Source organism: Arvicola amphibius, chromosome 13 (genome assembly GCF_903992535.2).
Source record: "Arvicola amphibius chromosome 13, mArvAmp1.2, whole genome shotgun sequence".
In the NCBI taxonomy this organism is placed as follows: domain Eukaryota; kingdom Metazoa; phylum Chordata; class Mammalia; order Rodentia; family Cricetidae; genus Arvicola; species Arvicola amphibius.
This window is the reverse complement of record NC_052059.1, coordinates 65,516,141-65,539,077: the sequence shown is the minus strand read 5'-3', so window position 1 is coordinate 65,539,077 and position 22,937 is coordinate 65,516,141. Positions and strand designations below refer to the sequence as shown.

Sequence of the window (22,937 nt, the reverse complement as noted above, 5' to 3'; positions counted from 1 at the left end):
GGAAAGACCACATTTAAAAAAAGTTAAAAAAGAAAAACAGAAAGGTGAGCCCCAATGAGAAGTTTTCAGATCATTTGGGTTGAGGTTCTCTTGACAGGACAGTAGGAAGCAGCCGCTTCCTTTCAGACTGTGTTCTGTTTTGTGCTTCACTGTGCGGTTCGGGGTCACTATGACCCAGAAGCAGTGGGCGGGGCCGATCAGTCATGGGCAGAGCCCTCTAAAGCTGCAAACTAAGGCAAACCCCCCTTTTTTTTGTAATTTCATTGTGTTACATTATTTTTATAATAACAGAAATCTATGCGAAGGATTGATCATCATTTGATCTAATGAATTCTGGGCAACAGTAGTGTCTGCTTAGGGGAGAGCTGTGCCTGTCAGCAACTGTTCCAGTCATACAGTCCAGAGGCTGTCATTTACTCTGATCGCTAGGTTTTCCAATTATAGCTTTCAGTTTGTTTTTCTTTGCCTATCAACTACCGAAAGCTGTGGGCACATGTCAATCACACTTTCAGGTGGAGAAGATTCAGTCAGTTCTTTTTCTGTTATTTGTTTTTTAATTTATTTATTAATTATGTATACAGCGTTTTCCCTACATATATGCTGCAGACCAGAAGAGGGTACCAGATCTCATTACAGATGGTTGTGAGCCACCATGTGGTTGCTGAGAATTGAACTCAGGACCTCTGGAAGAGCAGTTAGTGCTCTTAACCTCTGAGCCATCTCTCCAGCTCTTTCTGTTATTTGTTTTCTTGAGACTTGGTCTTACCACATAGAGAACTATACTGCCATATTGAAAATCTCTGACCGGCATGGAATTTGCAACCCTCGTGCCTCACTCAGTCTCTTGAGGGCTGGGATTACAGGTGTACCCCACGGTGCCTGACCACATACAGGTAAGTCTTGACTCATGATCAGAAAAAAGAATTGATGACTTCCGATAGGAGCAATTTCTACTTCTTTCCTTGTGTCAGTCTGACAGTGAGCTCTCATTCCCACTCCTTAGATCCTGACCCACATAGATCCTGTAAATAGGATTTGCAGTGCTTACACTTAACCTTCTGACTGCATTTATTTGATAGTTTATGACACATTATGATATGTTCTGCTGTAAAAATTATAATTAATGCTTCACACATTTGTTTATTTTTAAGAAGTGTGAATCCATCTGCATTTGTGTTGGAGATTGTGCCTCATTTGCTTATATTTTCCTGAATTTGGTTAACTTTATCAGTTAATTGGTTTGAGTTGTATTGTTTGCAAATCTGTCAAGAAGACAATGTATTTAAGTGCTTGAAAAAATTATAGTTAGGTCTTCTTATCGGACTCTATTCTAGAGAGAGATGATCAAACTTTTTTTTTCATGGGATAGATGGATGTACGGCCTTGCATATCAAGTGCCTGCTGTCTGTGCCTCTCTCTGAGCCAGGGGTTGGAGATGACAGAAAGGAAGGAATGAGGTCCTGTTACATGTTACATGAGAGTTCACATTCGCATGGGTAGAAAGCAGAATGGTGGCTGTCAGGACTGGAGGAATGGACAGGTACAGAGAGGGCGTGGAGCTGCTGCTTTGATGAGGAAAAGCTGCACAACACTCTAAGTGGACTTCATGCCATCAGGTTCATACTTAAGAAATCTATTAAGAATATACATACTTAAGAATATCCGGGCAGTGGCAGCACATGCCTTTAATCCCAGCACTCAGGAGGTAGAGGCAGGTGGATTTCTGTGAATTCTTGACCAGCCTGGTCTAAGACCTAGTTCCAGGACAGCCAGGGCTATACAGAGAAACTCCGTTGTAATTTTTTAAAAATTCTTTCTTATGGATGCTTGGCCTTAGCTTGGCTTATTTCTAACCAGATTTTCTTAAGTTATCCTGTCTTCCTTTTGCCTCTGGGCTTTTACTTTTCACTATGTCTTTCTTTGCTTCTTACTCCATAGCTGACTGTGTAGCTGGGTGGCTGGCCCCCGGCATTCTCTCTCCTTCCCCTTCTCCTATTTTATCCTCTCTGCCTGCCAGCTCTGCCTATCCTCGCTCCTGCCAGCTCTGCCTATCCTTGCTCCTGTCAGCTCCTTACTGGACCAATCAGGTGCTTTAGACAGGCAAAGTAACACAGCTTCACGGAGTTCACATATGCTACATAAAGTATACAACACATCTTTGCATCATTCAACAAATATTCCACAGCATAAACAAATGTAACACAGCTTCAACTAATATTCCACAATGTCCTGTTTCAAAAAACAAAACAGAAATGTTAGAGGAAGCTAATATTTTAGCATAATGAAAAAGTCAGAATTTTTTCCCCTGTATAGAGTCAATGTTCACCCAGCATAGACATGGCTGCTCAATCTGGATTCAAGTAATCTTTCATCTGAAGGAAAGCTCCAAGCTGAGAAACTGAAGATTTGAAACTATTCTGTGGTAAGAACATTCATAAACAATGTAAACAGGAGCTAGGTGTAGTATGTGGCTTTAATCCTGGCACTGGGACAGAAGGACAGAAGGACAGAAGGACAGAAGGAAACAGATCTCTGTGAGTTTGAAGCCAGTCTGGTCTATATAGCAAGTTCTAGGCCAGTCCTGCGGGATTACATATCCCATCTTCTTAAAAAAAGAAGAATGTGAACAGATTCCCAGAGGATCCCCGTCAGTGTCCCCCCAGCTGACCAACAGTACAGATTTGGGCTAGCATTGGGAGGCTGTGATCTCACTGGTGTAAAAATGTGCAAGTAATTCAGGAAATGGCTTCAGAAACTCACTACATTGCTCTGGCCTAACAGGAAACTGGCTTTTCAGTGGAAAGTCCACCCTGAATAATACTGAAATGTTCTGAGCTTAGATTAGCCCAAGCCTGGACCTTACTTACCCTCCTTTCAGTGTTTCTGTTTTAGCAGAGCTGGTTTCTGATGTGGCCTGCCTACATTCTGTCTGTCAGCAGTTCCTTGAATCCCTTGGCAGGCCCTGACACCCTGATCCAGGGTGAAAAGTTTAGGAAATCACCCTGAATTGTGATGGGGAGCCTCATTCAGCCAATAGCCTTTAAGAGGCTGAACCAGGTTGGGGTGTGACTTTTGGGTATAAATGATCAAAGACAAAAGCTAAGAATGCACATAAATGCCATTGTAATTGAGGGGTTACTAGACATGGGTGCAGACATGAATATCATTGCTCCAGAATTTTGGTATCCGAATTGGCCTCTTTAAGAATCTCCTCTTTAGATGGAAATTTTTAAATATAAAAAAAATAAACCATGAGAAAAAAAATAAAACTAAAAAAAAAAAGAATCTCCTCTTTAAGAGGCCAATTCCTAGGAATGGGAATCCTATCTCAAGTGAAACAAAGCAAGAGATGGATTGAATGCATAGGGACAGAAGGAAACAAAGGAAGGCTGAGGCCATATGTAGCTAATATTGCAGTGAATTTATGGGGTTGTGAACTGTTGTAGCAATGGGATACCCAGATTAACATTCCTGCAGTCCCAAAAACTTATGTTTCTGGGAAGGATATTATAAGGTATTATAAACAAAGGTCACCAGTCATTCAGGCTGTACAAGAACACAAAGCAACTAGCAAATCTTCAGAGGTACTAATAGCCTTGCTTTTAAAATGGCTAACTGAGAAACCAATATGGGTTAAACAATGGCCTTTAATAGAAAACAAACTGCAAGCTTTAGAATAGCTGGTACAGGAACAACTAGATATTCACCATATTAAAGAATCTACCAGTCTTTGGAATTATCCTGTTTTTGTTGTTAAAAAGAAATCTGCAAAATGGAGAATGGTGACAGATCTAAGAGCTGTCAACAAGGTAATTCAACCTACGAGCCCTTTATAATCTGAAATTCCGCTGCCTTCTCTGTTACCAAAGGGATGACCTCTCATAGTTACTGATTTAAAGGATTGTTTCTATACTATACCTTTACAAGAAATGGACAGAGAAAAATTTGCCTTCACAGTGCCTACTTATAATAATTCTCAGCCTACTAGGAAATACCAGTAGACTATCCTCCCATAGGGAGTGCTCAATAGCCCTTTACTGTGCCAATACTTTATAAGTCAGCCATTGGAAATGATATGTAAGCAATTTCTTATAATTTACCATTACATGGATGACATTTTGTTATCTGATTCAAATGTAGATATTTTAGAAAGAATGTTTGAAGAATCAAAGAAAGTTTTGCCTAAATGGGGATTACAAATTGCTCCTGAAAAAATACAAAGAGGAGATTCTGTCAATTACCTAGGTTACAAAATAGGTTTAGAAAATTAGAACACAAAAGGCACAAATTAGGAGAGACTGATTGTGGATTCTTAATGACTTTCAAAGATTGTTAGGAAACATTTCCAGTCTAAGACCGGATGTTGGGATAACACCTGACCTAATAATTCATTTAAAGAAAACCTTAGATTATTAGATGGTGATAAAGACATGAATAGTCCCAGAAAATTAACAGCTGAAGCAGAAAAGGAACTGACAATGGTTGAGGAAAAATTACAGGAGGCACATGTGGAAAGGGTGAATCCAAATCTTAGTTGTATTCTACTCATATTGCCTCCCAGAATTTCCCCTACAGGAATTTTAAGGCAGAGAGAATATATCTTAGAATGGATCTTTTTTTTTTAACCACATAAGTCAAGTAAAAAAATAAAAACTCATGTGGGAAAAGTCTCTGAATTAATTATAAAAGGAAAAGGAAAATCGAGATTTTGTCAACTAACAGGTATAGACTCAGCAAAGCTTATAGTGCCTTTTACTACTGATAAAATTTAAAAAATTATGGGAAGACAGTGAGCTATGGCAAAGAGTTTGTGTAAATTTTTTTGGAGAAATTAATAGCAATTATCCCAAAAGTGATAGAATTAACCTTATAAAGAGAACTATTTGGATTCTTCCTCAAATTGTATGTGACACACCAATAACTGGAGCCTGTAATTTTATACTGATGCAAATAAATCAGGAAAGGCAGATTACAAATCAGAAGAATTAAGTATGGTGGAACAAAGCCCTTATAATTCTGTCCAAAAGGCAGAGTTATATGCTATTCTCATGGTATTAAGGGATTTTAAAGAAACTTTCAATATAATTACTGGTTCACAATATGCAGAAAGTGTAGTCTTGCATATTGAAACTGCTGAATTTATACCAGATAATACAGAATTGACTTAATTATTCATTCAGGTTCAAGACATAATCAGGAATAGGCTTTGTTCTATATACATAATACACATCCAATCCCATACGGGTCAGCTAGGTCCTCTAGCACAAGGTAATGCAGAAATTGATTGATTATTGATTGGAAGTGTGCTAAAGGCCTCAGAATTTCATAAAAAATCTTGTCAATAGCAAAAGGTTTAAAGAAAGAGTTTCCTATTACATGGCAGCAAACTAAGGAGATTATAAAGAGATGTCCTACTTGCTCTTTCTATAACCAAATGCCGTTACCAGCAGGGAGTAACCCAAAGGGTACTCAAAGGAATGAAATCTGGCAGATGGATGTGTTCCACTTTACAGAATTTGGAAAGTTAAAATATTTATACCACACCATTGACACTTATTCAGGTTTTCAATGAGCAACTGCCTTGAGCTCAGAAAAGGCTGATTCAGTAATCACATGTTTATTAGAAGTTATGGCCATCATGAATATACCTACACAAATAAAGGGAGACAATAGTTCAGCATATGTGTCTAAAAAAAATGCAACAGTTTTTTGATTATTGTATTATAAAGCATATTACGGTATACCAAACAATCCTATAGGTCAGGCAGTTATAGAAAGATCAAATCAAACTATAAAGGATATGCTAACGGGGCTGGAGAGATGGCTTAGTGGTTAAGAGCATTGCCTGCTCTTCCAAAGGTCCTGAGTTCAATTCCCGGCAACCACATGGTGGCTCACAACCATCTGTAATGAGGTCTGGTGCCCTCTTCTGGCCTACAGACATATACACAGACAGAATATTATATACACGTATACATAACAAATAAATAAAAAAACCAAAAAGGATATGCTAAACAAACAGAAAGAGATGGAAAATACCCCTAGAAATAGATTGTATAATGCTTTATTAACCTTGAATTTTCTTAACGCTAATAAGGAAGAAACAATGGAAGCAGAAAGACATCGGATAATAGAAGAAACTTATGAATTAAATCAGCTGGTGTATTTCAAGGATGTGTTGACCTCAGAATGTAAACTAGGAGATGTGCTACATTGGAGAAGGGGTTTCTCTCTTGTTTCCACAGAAGAAGAAAAGCTATGAATACCATAAACATTAATAAAGATTCTGTTTGAAAAAGAAACCTCTTGAGAAAGAGAAATAATGGTTAATCCACAGAGGTAACAGCCATACAGTAAGTATATGGTAAGGAAACCATATAGGGTTGGGGCAGGGTTCTGTTCTTGTCTTTACAGGAAAACATCCATCTTCAAAAAGTCAAGAGACCCTGGACATTTGGATGCCTAAAGAGGAAAAAATAACTATCCAGAAAGGATCACCAAACAAAAAGGAATATGACTTATGAGGACTGGTTATCTGAGGGTAAAAAAATCACTATATGCATATACACACACATACACACATGTATATATACATAGATAACACATTGGCTTTGGAGTTGGACAATGGTTATCCTTCCTTAAATCCAAGCATGTTGTTAAAAGAAAAATTCAGAGTTTCTGTCTTATGTCAGGAGTCATCTGATATGGGATAGAAAGAAGATAGATTTTTAAGGAAATATTTTACTTTTCTACATGCCTATTTGCCTATATCATATATTTTGTTAAATATATGTATATATAAATAATGTTTAAGTTTTCCACAATGAACAGTAGATTTTCCTGCAATAATCTTTGAAGTGTCCAGGAAGAAGATGGGACCCTTCAACAATGACTCTACCTGCTTGATATGATGTCATGATGCTGATAACACTATTATAAGACTGGTTTTGGGTACCAACTACTCAAGATGGTTCCAACTTGATTAGCTGAAATGGTGCACCTTCTTACAATGTTCTGGCCAGAATTCCAAATAAAAACTTCTGAAAAACCCTATCAACTACTCTGAGATCATTTGCAATTATACATGACAGTAATCTTGAAACTTAACCATCATTTTACTTTTACAGGATCCCATAGAAAGAACATCACCCCATGACAGCTGGAAGCAATTCTAGAAATGACGGCCCCTCTCCCAACAAAGTTTGTCCTCAGGGTTAGGAACATCATTTAGGGGTTGATTATTTCCTGTATACGGTGTTGGAGGTTGGGGTGGAAATTATGAGAAATTAAATGGGACAAAAGGTATATTAGTGTGAGCTTACTCACACTAATAATAATAATTGTGAGTAATAGAGTGAATACTTGTAAGCTGTCATTTTTGGACAGTTTACATTGGTATAGGTTCTTATATATTGATACAAGTTCAAATTATATTTGTTATATTGAATATGCTCCTATTTCTGTTTATAATATTTGTACACCTATGCAAAGTTATTTTGTCAGATTGTATGCATGCATGTTTCTACATCTGTTTAAGACATTTTGTATATTGATACAATTTTAAGATATATTTATCATATTAAATTATATATTTCTACCTCTGTTCAAGATACTTACAAATTGTTTACATTTTGAGGTCATTGTCCTCCTTTACTGCACAGTTGTTTGAAGACTGTTTAATATCCTAATATGAAGTCTTAGTCTTTAAGATACATAGGTATTAAATATTATAGGTCAATAGTCATTCATATTTGTCATACTTATGCTCAGACTAATTAGGTTCTTTAGATACATAGAGATTGTATTCTACCAAAATAGGTAATCTTTGACTACTTTAAAGATCTGTAGAACATGACATTTAAATAACTTAGTGTTCTGTTGACATGAGATACAATTGCTCCTGACAGCACCAATTTATTCCTGAGAGAATGTTGAGCACCAAAGACACTCCATTGGAGCTTGTTTTCTTCTTGGCAAATCTGGTCTTTGGGCAAGGAACTGCCCATACCTCCACCACTGACAAAATGCATGATGTCCAGACAGGACAAGCAGGATACAAGAAAAAAGACTGCCAAACCTTGCTAAGACAGGGTAAGATGGTTCTAAAAATTTTCCTGCCTCAGAAAATGGTCTGTCAGTTACTCTAGGCCTTAGCCAAAGTTGGTTGCTTCAACATTGCAAATGAGACTTTGGGTGATTGCCCTGGTAGCCAGTTGTCTCTGTCATCTACTGAACATTTTGGAAGCTGCTTGATTGTACTTCCTGCCTACTCAAGTAATATTGTCTCCCTTCTCAGGCCTTCAATGGGACTGAAGATTAGATAGTCGTAGTTACCTTCCTCTTATGATCTAGCCTATATGCTCCTTGCTTAATATTGTTTATGCTAGTTATATTCTAATTTTATACTTGATATCTGTTCTTATTGTATATAGCTTTGTATTGGGTTTGGAACTCTCTTATTTAGACAAAAAAAAGGAGGGGATGGGAAACCTCCTTCAGCCAATGGCCTTTAAGAGGCTGGACCAGGTTGGAGCATGACTTTTGGGTACCCAAAAAGCTGCAGTCCCACCTAGCTCAGCCTCTTCTTCCCACACTCCACATGTTAAGGTTGGATCCCCATTCCTGTTCCGTGAGTTTTCCCTTTTAATAAAGAAAAACATTAGAATACTCTATTTGGCTTTATCTTGGGATTATTTCACTTGCGTTCAGCATCAGAGTTGGTTATCAGTCAAATCGTGTACTCTAAAGTATGTGGAAGAAGAAAATTTAATATTTATCAAGTATCCATTAAGTGCCAAGCACTGCACCAGTTGTTCTCAGACCTCTTAACCAGCTTCAAGAACAAGCATAACTATTATTGTTATTGTCAGGGCTTCTTGTAACACAGGCTGGCCACAAACTTGAGAACTCAAAAGTTTGCTATATAGCTGAAGATGACCTTGATTTGGGGCCTTTACTTCACAAGTGCTGCAATTAAAGTCTTGTACCACCCTTCCTGGCTTATGCAGTGCTGAGAATGAACCCAGAACTTTGTGCATGTTTGGGAAACATTCTTCCAACTGAGTTATGTCCCTAGCTCATAATTATTTCTAATTATGCACACTTTTTTTTCGAGATGGTTTCACTATGTGGGTTTGGCTGGCTTGGAACTTGCTATGTTGACCAGACTGGCCTCAGACTCACAGAGATCTGCCTGCCTCTGCTTCCAGAGTACTGAGACTAAAGGACTGTGCTGGCATGCCCAGCGCACACATTTCTCCCCCTCTGTGTAGATGCTATATGCCTAGGTATGCACATGTGTATGGAGGTCAGAGGTCAATGTTGGGTGTCTTCTTCTGTTCATTTCCTTCTTAGGTTTTCACCCAGAGTCTCTCACTGAACCTAAAGCTCACAATGGGCAAGGTTGGCTGGACAGGGAGACCTGCTGGGATCCTCTGATTTCTGCCTTCTGATTTCTAGGGCTGGATTACAAATACCCAGCTCCTCAACATGGTGCTAGGGATCTGAAGTCAGGTCTTTCTTTGTCCACTGAGCTATCTCCCCAAACCTTTAACAATACTTTCCAATTATTAGTGTGTGGGTGTGTGCATTTGTGCATGTGGGCGTGTCTCTGTGTGTAGACCTGAGGTTGATGTAGGGTATCTTTTCTCAATCACTTTCATCTTTATTTCTTGAGACAAACATCATACCCCCTCACCCTCACCTCAGTATAAGATTCCTTAACAGATGAAGAGATGTTCTCTATAGCCACAGTGACATGGCCACAGTCAACGAAACCAAGAACAGTCTCTTAATTAAGCTAGTTCTCAGCCTAGGCTCAGAATTTCCCACTTGCCCCCGAAATGTCTTTTATAGCTATTTTTGCAAATCTTTGTGCAACAGAAAAGCACACACTGCCTATGGTTGCTATGAGACTTTTGTCTCTTTTAATTTACTATTCCTGCAGGTCAGCTCTCTTGGAGCCTGTCCCTGATTCTGGAGTTGTCTGATTTCTCTTCATACAGTTGCATTTAATGTTAAAACAATAAATATACAGCGCTCCATACCATGCTTCTCTCTCCATTCCACACGCATTGCGCACATATTTCTGATGGCGAGAGACACATGCGTGCTTGCTCCTCTCCACTCGTTCACCCTATTTCAAGCAATGGTAATTAATGATAGCATTTTCTAGGCACCATTTTAAGAAATGTAGATATACAGGGGTATTTATTAGTCGTAATGACAATGAGATTGGTTATTACCAATAGAACCGAGGCTCAGGTTAGGAAGTGTTCATACGAAGCCACTAGGCTAGTAAGTGATAAGGCTGGCATCCAAGCCAGGATTTCCAGCCTAGAACTGGTTTTCTTTCTTCTTAAATAATTTTTAAAAAATATTTATTTATTCATTATGCATACAATATTCTGTCTGTGTGTATGTCTGCAGGCCAGAAGAGGGCACCAGACCTTATTACAGATGGTTGTGAGCCACCATGTGGTTGCTGGGAATTGAACTCAGAACCTTTGGAAGAGCAGGCAATGCTCTTAACCACTGAGCCATCTCTCCAGCCCCCTTAAATAATTTTATTAGCTTACAGGAAATTAAATTTCATTATAGTGCTTGTGGTGGTTTAGAAAATGGCCCCCAAAGGGAACGGCACTATTAGGACACGTGACCTTGGGGACTAGGTGTGGCCTTGTTGGAGGAAGTGCGTCACTGTTGGGGTGGGCTTTAAAGTCTCTTTCGCTCAAGTTTTACTCAGAGTGACCCTGAGACCACTTCCTATTGCCTTGCGTCTGCCTGCATGCCACCATGCTCCCCACCATGATAATGGACTGAATCCCTTGAAATTTTAAGCGAGCCACCCCAATTAAATGTTTTCCTCTATAAGAGTTGCTGTGGCCATGGTATCTTCACAGAGATAGAAACCCATATAAGACATTTTTCAAAATTTTTCAAAAATTTGCTTTGGTTGTTTCTTTTCTCCTTGTCCTTCCTCCTCCTTCCCCCTGCCCCCCCTCCATCCTTATTCCTTTCCCGTGTACGTGGTACAAGTGATGGTTTGTGTCTTTCTGAGACTAGCTCACCTTGCTTAATACAATCTTTTCCAGTTCCAGCAATTATTTCTGTAAATGTCATAGCTTCATTTTGCTTAACAACTAAATAAAATTCCAGTGTGCATATATGACCTGCTTTTCTTATCCAGCCATCAGTTGAGGGACAGCTAGGCTGGCTCCATTCCCCTGCTGTTATGAACAGGGCAGCAGCAAACACGGATGTGGCATCTCTGGGGTAGGGTGCAGTCTTTTGGGATAGACTCAGGGATAGTGTGGCAGGGTCACACGGTAGTTATTTTTTCCACTTTGAAAGACTTCCAGCCTAGCTTCCATCGTCACTAACAGTTCATATCCTCCCAACAGTGAATGAATCTCCTCTTACATCACTGCGTCTCCAGGAAGCACGTGTCAGTTTTCTTGGTCACAGCTTGGGGTGAGACAAACTTTAAAAGTGGTTTTGAATTTTTCTGACATGAATGGCAGAAAATTTTCTTTAAAAATATGTAACAACACTGGGCAGTAGTGGTGCTCACTTTTAATCCCAGAACTTGGGAGGCAGAGGCAGGATGATCTCTGTGAGTTTAAGGTCAGCTTGGCCTACAAGACAGGACAGACAGAGAAACCATGCCTTGAACCACCCCCCCCCAAAAAAAATCCTTTACCCATTTGAGATAACTTTTTAAAAATGCATTTATTTTTGTTTTATGAGTATTGTTGTTTTTGCCTGCATGTACATTGTGTGGAGGCTACAGACAGTTGTAAGTGGCTCTAGGGGTGCTGGGACTTGAACCAGGGTCCTCTGGAAGAGCAGTCCATGTTCTCAACTGCTGAGCCATTTCTCCAGCCCTTTGAGATGACTTCTTAATCACAAAACTAGAATTATGGAGCAGATTTTGGAAGATGATTTTCTAGGCCACCTGTATTCTGTTGATTCATCCCTTTTTAATCCCTTTCTAACAAACATTTCCAAACAAAAAAGTTGCAAGGATTGAATGGTATTCACCACCCATTTCTCCACTTACTATTTTGACTCTTGTCTTAGTTAGGGTTTCTATAGCTGTGGAGAGACACCATGGCCACTGCAACTCTTCAACAAAAACATTTAATTGGGGCGGTTGCTTACAGTTTCAAAGGTTCAGGCCATTATCATCATGGCAGAGAGCACGGTGGTAGGCAGGTAGATGTGGTAATGTAATAGTAGCTGAGAGTCCTACATCTTGCAGGAAACAGAAAATCGGCTGAGACGCTGGGTGGTATCCTGAGCATAGGAAGCCTCAAAGCCCACTACCGCAGTGACACACTTCCTCCAACAAAGCCACACCTAATAGTGCCACTCCCTATGAAATTATAGGGCGCCAATTACATCCAATCCATCACAGCTATGTTTTTATCATACGTTAATTTACCTTTCTGCTCTTCTTTGTGCCCGTCAGTCTGCTGTGTTTGGAGGCACTGTCCTCAAATGTAACTTACTTTTGAAAACAGGAGCATGGAGGTGGAAGTTTGATAGTTTACTGACCCATGATTCAATTTTTTTTGGTTACTTCAAATGACACTTAAATAAGAGCTTTTTGTTGTACATGGAATGATATTTTTGTACACTGTGAAGGTGTCTTTGCCAAGGCACCTTCTGATTGGTTTAATAAAGAGCTAAATGGCCAATAGCTAGGCAGGAGGTATAGGTGAGACTTCTTCGCACAAAGAGGACTCTGGGAAGGAGAGAGGCAGAGAGGCCATGGAGAAGTGGAAAGAGTCAGACACATAAAATCGGAGAGAGGTAAAGTTCACACGGTAAAACGTAGATTAATAAAATGGGCTAATTTAAGTTATAAGAGCTACTGTGACAAGCCTAAGCTAAGGCTGAGCTTTCGTAATCAATAATGTCTCCATGTCAATATTTGGAAGCTGCCTGGCAAGACAAAGAAAGACTCTTTACATTTTTTTTTGCTTATCTTATACTTCAATACTGTTTGCCTTACACTAATGGTGTAAGGCGAAATTTTACTTTAAAACTTGTATCACCAGGTAATCCAAAAGGGATCTTTCTAACTTAGATACTGCTTGCCACTGACATGCGCTACAGCATGGAGGAGTATCTTCTCTCTCTTTGTTTCTCCTACTACTGCCAAAATAAATGTGAACTTACAGCACACAGACATGGAGTTCTCCAGATGCCATATGGATACAAACAATATCTATACACCCACCTCCCTCTGGATGCTATTAATTTTTAAAATTTTGCCCATTTCAGCTAAACTAATTCATCCCCTAATACTGGCTTGGGCTGGGAAGGTAACAGATCTACAGCATCTTTCTTCATTTCCTGGCAGAAGACCTGCCTCTTTTGGGCTTTCTCAACTCTGAGGCTTGCTTTGATCCAACCTGCTTGATAATGCACTGTGTGTGTGTGTGTGCATGTGTGCACAGATGTGCACACACACTTCTGTACATGTATAGCAAAAATATACTTCAGGCTTTCAATTAGTGGGTCAAAAGATCAATGCCTCTTCTACTTTGCCCAGCATAGATGCCTTGTATTTTCTAAGTGCTTCTTGTTGTATACATTAGTGACTGGGTGATAAATTAGAAGCCCAGAGGAGCAGAAAATGCTCAAAACCTGAAGTCTTTATATATTATCTATCAACCTGAAGAATCTGAAATGTGAATGTTGTCTGAGCTGTCAGGGAAGCTAAGAGCTGAGGTGGGGAGGCAAGACAAGACTAAAGGAAGAAGCCAAAGAGGCTCAGTACCGGTTCCTGGGAGGTGCAGGGATCAGCGCACCCCCTTCCACCTGCAGGACAGTGCTCTCCTCCCTTCCACCTGTGGGACAGTGCTCTCCTCGGACGTCACCAGCATTTCTTCAGGACGTCTTCTAACTATGTGGCTGCAGTCATGAGCCCATGCAGCAATTTGCTTTTGTTTTTTAATTTATTGTAGGAAAGACAGAGAAAGAAGACAACAATCCTCAGAGATCCTACCACATTGGGAAAAAAAATCACTCTTTAGGGTAATATAATACATTTTCCTAGGACACATATATAATGAATATTGAATGTTTCTGTATATGTTTTCTTAGTCTATTCAATAATCTTCATAATTTGAGGAATGTAGATTTTACTTATTTATTTTTATAATAAATAATCCTGTGTCACACGAACTTCCGTGTTGGATGGAGATGCCATCTACCTTTGGTATTTCCTCTTGAGGACCTGACACTTGTTCTTTTTTTTTTTTAAATTTTTTATGGTTTATTTAACTTTATTTTATGTGCATTGGTGTGAAGGTGTCAGATCCCCTGGAACTGGATTTTCAGACAGTTGTGAGCTGCCATGTGGGTGCTGGGAATTGAACCTGGGTCCTCGGGAAGAGCAGTCAGTGCTCTTAACCACTGAGCCATCTCTCCAGCCCCCTGACACTTGTTCTTGAGAATAAGTGTTGTTGTCCCCTGGCCATGCTCTCTGCTGTGTCTTCGATTGCTCCCCACCTTATTTGGAGAGATAGAACTTTTCTTTGAATCCGGACTGCACTGGCTTGGTCAGATTGGCTTCCCAGCAGGCTTCCGACATCCCCTTGTCTCCGACAAGCTCCTCAGCTCGCCACTGGGGATTCAGGCTCAGTCCTCCTGCTCTCAGCAGGCGCTTTACCCACTGAACCATGTCACGCAATTTATTTTATTTCTTCTAGAAGCATTTTGAACTGAAAAATACATAAACATATCCTCAAGGATATGTGATTAAACAATACTTAGAAATCCTCTTCAGCACTTATAAACATGAAACTAACTGATCTTTCTGGAATCAGTAATCTTTCAAACACTTGAACACTTGAGTTGTTGACCAGGAATATTATTTGCTAAGCAAGCACCAATTTCTTCCCTCCCCAGATTTTCCCCAAGAGGAGGGAAAACGCAAAAATAGTGTTGAAGAGCAAGACTTCCAAGACTAGCGAAGTTCCTAGGTCAAAGGGTGCTGTAAGAACTGCTCTTCTCCGGTAGATGGCACCATTTTCTTTCTTCGAGTGTTTGCCACTACACCCCTCCCACCCCGCCCCTCTGCCTTAACCATCCCTGTTTTAGGTAGCAGCTGACAATAATTACGTTATTTGGCGTATCCTTTGTTTTCTTTTTCTTTTCTAAAATCACTGCGGAGACATCTAAAAGCCCCAGATGAGCAGCATCTTTGCCTTGGCTGAGTTAGCCCCGCGGGGTCCCATCTCTCAACGTCTCCCCCACTTCCCAAGGAAGAGTTGGCACGCTGGATAAAAAGCTTTATAAAGTTTTCCTGCTTCTACAATAATAAAACAAATCAGAAATCAAATACCGACTCCCGGATAATGTTTCCCAAATAGAGCAAACTACTCATCAAATTATGCAGATACCTCCTCTGGGTGGTTAATAATGAACTTTAAAAAATTCACTAGCTCAGTTGTGATGGAAACATTGGCAAAACATTTTGCCGCCCCACGAGCCCTTTCAATACCCTAACAGATGGTAGGAGTTGTCACTCCGACAGGACCTACACATGGCAGAGAGGAAATCTACGGAGGAGACTAATAAAGGATTGGAAATCGTGATGCAAGTGCGGGAATTGAAATGTGGAGGAATAAGCTCTTGATTATACCTTCAAAAACTGTGCTAGCCATTTCAGGGCAGGCGGAATGTGGGGCCCACATTTGCTTTTTCCAGTTCTCTTTTACAAATGGGCCCCAAGTCGCTGGAAAACAAATTCTAGGGCCCGGCGTTTACCTTGAAAACAGGCTGAATTTCGACTGAGTCCTCTTTGTGAACACTAGAAGGTGCAGAGATGTTTAAGTTTTAGGGTGTTTTAAGCCAACCACATATGGGGGAGACTGGCCCAGGCTCTTGGTAGTAGGTGACTCTCTACGCAGCATCCTAGAACTTCAAGCGATAAAAGCCCGCCCAGCCTCTGCCCCCAACCGCCCAAGGCAGGCGCAGGTGAAGGCTGCCCACCGTCTGCCTCCACCTCCTCCCCCTCCACCCGGCAGCACTGACAGGTGGCCTTGCCCCGCCTCTCTGTCACCCAGGGCGTCTAGGGCCACAGCTCCAGGCCATGAGCCACAGCCGCGCGCCAGGCATAGCATGAGATGGGGCTACTGAAGTCGGCCTTCTCCCCGAGAGCGCGACCTGGACACCGCAAAGCAAAGGGCATTCAGCGACCGGCTTTGGCCGAGGGTGGTCCATCAGGCACAGCTCGCCTCTCCTGGACAAGGGCCCAGCGGAGCCCTATGGCCTGGCACATCCAACCCTGTGCTGTGTCCTTCGCCGCTCTCTGCCACCTTATGCATCCCAGATCCCAGGAACCCCTTCAAGCCCCCAGCGATAGTAACTCCGGATGTCCACACTCCGGGTAGTCCACACCGGTCAGCTACCAGCTGGGCTAAAGGGTCAGGACCTGAAGAGCCACATTCCCAAGGGCGAGCAGCGGGTGGCAGCACCGTCCCAACTCCAGCTCCGTTCGGGTCCCCTCCTGTCCCAGCTCTGGCGGCTCCGGTGCCCCGGCCGCTGTAGAATACGCGGGTGGCAGCAAGGAGGAATTCTCCCGGACCCCTCCCCTTCTCCAAACTTCAGTGCTTTGCTTTGCAGATCCTCCAATCTGTGCTCTTCCGCTCCTCCCACTTGGCTCCCACCTCCTCTACGGTCCCGGCTTAGGAATCCGTCCCTCCCCCCAGCCCGCCGCCCGCCGGGCCCGGGGATCCTCCCCCGACTCCCCCGCGTGCCGCCGCCGCCGCCGCCCGGGTTCCTCTCCCCCCGCTCGGGCGCTCCCTGCCAAGCCCATGATGTAATGGTGTATGTTAATCAGTAGCATGTGGGGAGCTCCGGGCGGCTCAGTCCTTCGCGAGCCGACACAGGAGGCAGCAGCGGCGGCGGCAATAGCGCCCCGAACCCGCAACGCTGCACTCTCCGCGCGCCACCAGCCCCGACGGCATGGCCCGCAGCCCGCGCTCCGAGCGCCCCCAACCCCGCTGATTGCTGCCCCGGACCTGGACCCGCGCTCAGGGCCCCAAGCCGCAGGAATGAGCCGAGTGGAGGTGAGCGTCCCTCCTACTGCCTATGGCGAGGCACTCAGCGGTCCCTCCGACCCTTACCCGGGGACTTCGCGCTCCCACTCAGAACTTTTAGGCGGCAGATGTTGGAAGCGAGCGGCCCCCAGAGGGCCGGGCGGTTAGTCTTTCCTACTCGCTGCGCCACCAGAGCTGGGGTGGGACGGTAAAGCCCCCAAACCTAACTTTCTTCTTTGCAATCCTGGGGTGGGGGGGGCGTATGCCGGAGAGAGGAATCTGCATTCCCCACCGGGACCGCCCTGCCGCTCGGGAAAGCCGTGCTACGGGCTCCCACTGTCCCTGAGCAAGGCATGCTCCCACAAGTGCTTCGCCTTGGGCCTGGGACCCACGGGCGAGGACACTTCGACCAGCAGGCTGAGGCAGGGACGGGAGCAGGATGCCTAAATCACACGCGCGCGAACACACACACACACACACACACACACACACACACACACACACACACACACACGTCTGACTGCTGTGGGCCAAGCAGGCCCGGGAAACCTCCCCGGTGGGCTGGAGCGGCGCTGGGGAGTGAGAGCTCCGACTGAGCCTTGCGGAGCTTTGGGTAGGGAGAGTTTATTTTTGTCTCAGCTGTCGCAGCGGCTGCTCACGGCCTAAATCCAGAGGGGAGCCTGGCGGTGGAGATGCTGGCTGTTGCTGTAGATGGAGCTGCAGCCGTACGGCTGCTTCTCCGGGAGGAGGAGGAGGGAGGGAGGGGAGGTATTGGAGATGGGAGGAGGAGAGAGGGAGGAGGAAGAGGAGGAGGAGGAAGAAGAGGAGGAGAGGAGGAGGCTGGAACCCTGGCTGCCTCTGTCACCGCCTCTGCTTTGCATTAGCCCCCACCCCACCCCCGCGCCCCTTCGCAGCCGCATTGCAAGTTTTCAGCGCGGGGAGGATCTGTTGCTGGTGCTGGCGTTCGCAGACACAGCCCTGGAGGCCACCCCGGGTGGGGCGTGCAGGGAGCACTAGCGGGTCACAGCCGCAGCAACAGGAAGCCGCGGGGTCTCCTCCCGCACCTGGGAAGGAAGCTGTGCAATAGCTTAGCTTGCGCATCCGAGCGTGGAGGGGCCGGCTGGAATTTGAGGGACTTGCCTCCACGGGACACCCCCAACCTTAGCTTTCACACACCCCCTCTACCGAGCTCCCCCTGGTGCCCGGATCCCCCTAGACGCTCTACTCCGGGGGCCGAGGTCTCACTGCAGCTCTTTCTGTCTTTTCAGTAGTGATTGCCGTTTGGGAATGCGGGTGTGAAGGGTCCGAGCTGCCGCCCAGCGGGGAGGAGACCCCGGGACGCCGGAAATCACCATCCTGAAGCTACAAGAAAAGGGGAAAGAGCATTCTTCATTCAGTTTTGTGCCTTGTGAGGGATTTATATTTGTAATCGCTATTTTTTACAAAAGAAACATCGCCGTGCTACTGTCTGTCACCGTCTTTGGGGAATCAACCAGAACCACCGGAACGTAACTGAACCAAGAGAGAGAGAGGCAGGAGCCGAGTCAGTACCTGCAGCGCCCGGGCACCGGAGACCTTGGAACCAGAACGCGTCTCGGGAGGCCGCGGGGCTGCGGCTCCACCAAACTTTGGGGAGGGCAGGGGCGCCAAGAGGCTTCGTAGACAGAGGGCGGCCCCCTAACCATGATGTTTCGCGACCAGGTCGGGGTGCTGGCGGGCTGGTTTAAGGGCTGGAACGAGTGCGAGCAGACTGTTGCGCTGCTGTCGTTGCTCAAGCGCGTGAGCCAGACCCAGGCCCGCTTCCTCCAGCTTTGCCTGGAGCACTCGCTGGCCGACTGCGCCGAGCTGCATGTCCTGGAAGGAGAGGCCAACAGCCCGGGTAAGTGCGTGGCCGTGGCTCCCCGGGAATCCAGACTCCCCGCCTCCCTCCCGGGCCCCGCCCCCCGTCCTCCACTCTGCGGGGACCTCATCCTTACTGGCCCCCGGGGCTCTGGGCATCTGCCTCCGACCCTGTTCCTCTTCACCTCCTCTGTCCGCTTTGGGGTTTTGCCCATTGTGAACTCCTTAGTCCATTCCGTGTGGTAGCTACGGTAGCATGAATGATTGGTGTTTTTTTTTTCTCTCCTACGCTTTCCTTGGAAATAAGTAAGTCAGGTCACGTAGAGTCTGGATTTTTCTGCCAACCCCCCCCCCCCCCCCCCCCGCTCCTTTCGGGTAACGTGGCTCGTTGGTTTTCAGCAATACACCAGGAAGCTGGGGACTGCCCTTCCAGTCGCCGAGCTCAGACAAGCTGTAAGAATACCTGAAAACGCAATTTTATTATTCATTCTCCTCCAACCCCCTCAGATAGCACTGTTTTAGAGGTTTGTCTTCCGAATAGTATGTAGGTGACGCTATAGGCTGTCAAAATGACATTTGCAGCATGGCTGTGATGTGGCTACACTTACTGGTCATGACGTTATCCGCATTGATAAGGGATCTTGTGGGAAGAGCAGGCATGGCTTGGGCTCCACAGTGTGTGGCTTTTCTGAGGAAACTTTAAGGAACAGAACAGAATTGTTTCTTAGTAACCTTTTAGTATTTACAGACACAGCGACTACACAGAAAGTAAATATAGTCGGAACGTCCAGCGGTTTGCCATCTGCCGTTATGGGTGGTGATTATAAATTATATCTCGAGTAAGGGGAGGCTGGGGATGGGGGTGTGAGAGTCTGGTGATTGTGATTGGGGGGCAGGGAAATTCTTTGGTTTTTTTCTGCGGCAGGAGGGTGAACAGAGCCCCCAGTGTTAATGCAGAGTAAAGAAGGAAGGGTCCTCTTCCAGCTGCTCCCTGTTAGCTGGGAGTCTACAAGACTCCCGGGGGTCCTGGTTGCCATTTGTTGACAAGGTCCAGTCCCGGGCAGCAAGGATTGGAGGTTGCTGAAGAGAGTGAGCCTTTAGGACAGGCAGAGGAAAGCCTGTGCTTCCTCATTCCTCCAGCCTGATACAGCGCTTACGATACTGAAAACCGTAGAATGGGATGTTTCCTTATATAGAATCATAGGGTGGAAGTGGAGCTGGGAGTCCTGCAGGCCTTTTCCCGAGTGCATCCAAAGGACCCTGAACTGCCAAGTATGGAGGGTCATTCTGAGGGAAGACTCCACTCAGCCCAAGCCTGGCAGGCCAGACTAGCAACTCAGAAGGGCACAGTGTCTGGGCCCCCTTGCTGAAGCTTGAATGCTACATTTATAAATAGCTGAAGGCCAACTTCGTTCCCCTGGGTGTAGACGCATGACCAGGGTGACCGATGATCTGCCCACCTCACTTCTGTCCTTAAGTCAAAGCGTAGCTTCTTGCCTGCTTGAGCTGGCTCCCTTGGACTTGGCACACAGGATTATGTAAACTTTTCCTTTTGCAGAATGCAGGGAATCCGAGTACAGTCATTTATGTTCAATGCTTGACTTCAGGAAGCCCAGGGGCTGGTTAAACTAACAATAATTTGTCTTTATGCTGTTCAGATGTGGATGCAGCATTTTTTCCCTTTGAGTAATGGTGAGGGCTTTTCCAGTATAGCGGCTATCGAGCGAGTAAGTAAAGCAATGAGATGTATGATACTAAAAAATAAATGCTTCATTTAAAAAAATCTTATAATTTAACAAACAAAAATAATTAAAATTCTGTCTGCTTTTGAGGCACAGTTGTTAATTTTTCTCTCTTAAACTGAGAAAATACTTACGTAAAATACTGGCCAATTTGGGCTACTAAATGATGCAGAAATATAAAATATGAAGCCATTACATGTGATAGGAATAATTTTCCAGTTTATGGATTAATCTTTCAATCTAAATATTTTTTCCTGTGTGGAAACCTTTTGCTCTTGTTCTGTGCGGCCATGGTGCTGTTGGAGGTGGCATGAGGGCATGCCATCCCAGGCTGGAGAATGCAATGAGCCCCCAGATGTGTCCTAGCAAACCTGTGGCTCTTCTCTGCTTAACTGGAATTTACCCAAGGACCAGGGAGTTGGCAAAAGAATCTGCTTAGTAACCAGAGAAGATGGTATAAAATGCACAGAAAACTTGACTTTCTCAGAACATAGTGTTTTCCTAGATGCAGTTCTTTCTTTTCTGACGCAGGACCTTGTGTAGTCCAGCCTGGCCTCAAAACTGCTATGTAGGCATCTTAGACTTCTGGTCTTCCTAAGGGCTAAGGTCAGAGGTCATGTGCCTTCATATTGGCTTATGTGGTGCGGGGGAACTGAACTCAGGGCCTTGTGTATGTGAGGCAAGCACTCTTATCAAACTGAGGTGCATATGACCCTTAAAACATTCTACATAATGACTTACATAGTTAAATATTTAGAAGAGGGTGAGGACTTCCATAACTAGCAGTGAAGAGTGACTCCAGATAACATGACATCAAGGATAACTCTAGACTTAAGAAATGGATAAAAAAACCCCTGAGTGAAGTCTTGGGACTCCTTAGCTAGAGACTCTTGACTGACTCTAGGCTCATCTCTATGTAATGATATGAACGAATGATTCATTCTACCTCCTGGCCATAGCAGAAAAGTACCAAAAGGTTCTTACTCTTAAAACATGTTCTTTAAGAAAATAAGAAAGTGTTCAGTATACACAGAGAATATTTACATCCAAGGTAATTAACCTCCAAACTGTTCTGGTGCACGTCAGCAATTCAGAGAGCCAGGCTGTGCAGAGTGACTCATCCATCGAATGGCTGAGATTGCCCATACCCAAGCCATCCTGTGTCATTTATTTTGTAATCAACAGTTAAAACATATGCATATTTCTTTTTGTGCCTGGATATTTTAAACTTAGTAGATGAGGATCAAAATTGTATCTGAGTCTTTATTTTATGCTCATAAAGAAAATCATTACTATGAAATGATTTTAAATAGGCTGCACATTGAACATGGCTCATCGGAGATCTGTGGGATGTGTTTTTCGTTTCCCTCCTTAAGAATCTAGTGGCTGGCTGAGCCGGGCGGTGGTGGCGCACGCCTTTAATCCCAGCACTCAGGAGGCAGAGGCAGGCGGATCTCTGTGAGTTTGAGGCCAGGCTGGTCTACAAGAGCTAGTTCCAGGACAGGCTCTAAAAAAAGCTGCAGAGAAACCCTGTCTCGGAAAACCAAAAAAAAAAAAAAAAAAAAAAAAAGAAAAAAGAAAAAAAAAGAATCTAGTGGCTGGGTGGTGGTGGCACATGACTTCAATCCCAGCACTTGGGAAACAGAGGCAGGTGGATCTCTGTGAGTTTGAGGGTCTACAGAGCAAGTTCCTGGACAGAAAAGGCTACACAAAGAAACCTTGTCTTAAAAAACCAAGGGGGAAAAAAGAATCCAGTGATTTGCTGATTTATTTTTTCCCTGGGTTCATAACCACCAGAGATCCAAAGAAGTACTTGGCTCCGTTTCTGCTATGGATTTGATGTGCAATGTTCCCAAAGGTCTATGTGTTAAAGTCCTGATTTCCAGACTGAAAACACTGCACGGTGGTAGAACCTCTAAGAGGGGTCTGGTGGGAGCCTCCAGATCATGGAGGGTGTCCCTTGGGATAGAATAGTGGGTGCGCCCCTTCTTCTTTTCTTTGGCTTTCCCTCCCTGAGGTGAATGTTTTTGCTTTGCCATGATGTAATACCATGGACCCACAGCAGCAAAACAACTGTTCATGGATGGAAACCTCCAACACTGTGAGCCAAACCGTTTCTCTGCATAACCTGACCACTGCAGGCATTTGCTACAGTCACGGAAGCTGACGAATGCAGTTCCCCTGCATTTGTGCAACTGTTTTGTCTCTGAGCTCCAGACTTAGTCAAGGATGGCGGTCATGTCCCCTCTGAGTAACTGCTTGTTTCCAGAACCCTCATGACCTTAAATAAGGGCTCAGT

The 22,937-nt window shown here is 44.1% G+C and overlaps 1 protein-coding gene across 3 annotated transcripts in view; it reads left to right on the top strand.

The window, feature by feature from the left end:
* The first annotated feature begins 16,908 nt into the window (after nucleotides 1-16,908).
* The window catches only part of Samd4a (sterile alpha motif domain containing 4A), a 213,488-nt gene continuing 207,459 nt past the window's right edge, over nucleotides 16,909-22,937 (top strand). For 2 of the 3 annotated variants that reach the window (XM_038310693.1, XM_038310691.1), the window contains exons 1-2: nucleotides 16,909-17,087; nucleotides 18,326-18,936. In XM_038310693.1, the coding sequence (XP_038166621.1) occupies nucleotides 18,741-18,936 (196 nt within the window). In that variant the 5' untranslated portion in view covers nucleotides 16,909-17,087; nucleotides 18,326-18,740. Of the gene's footprint in view, nucleotides 17,088-18,284; nucleotides 18,937-22,937 lie in introns of those variants that run through there. The other variant, XM_038310692.1, reaches the window with a different exon arrangement.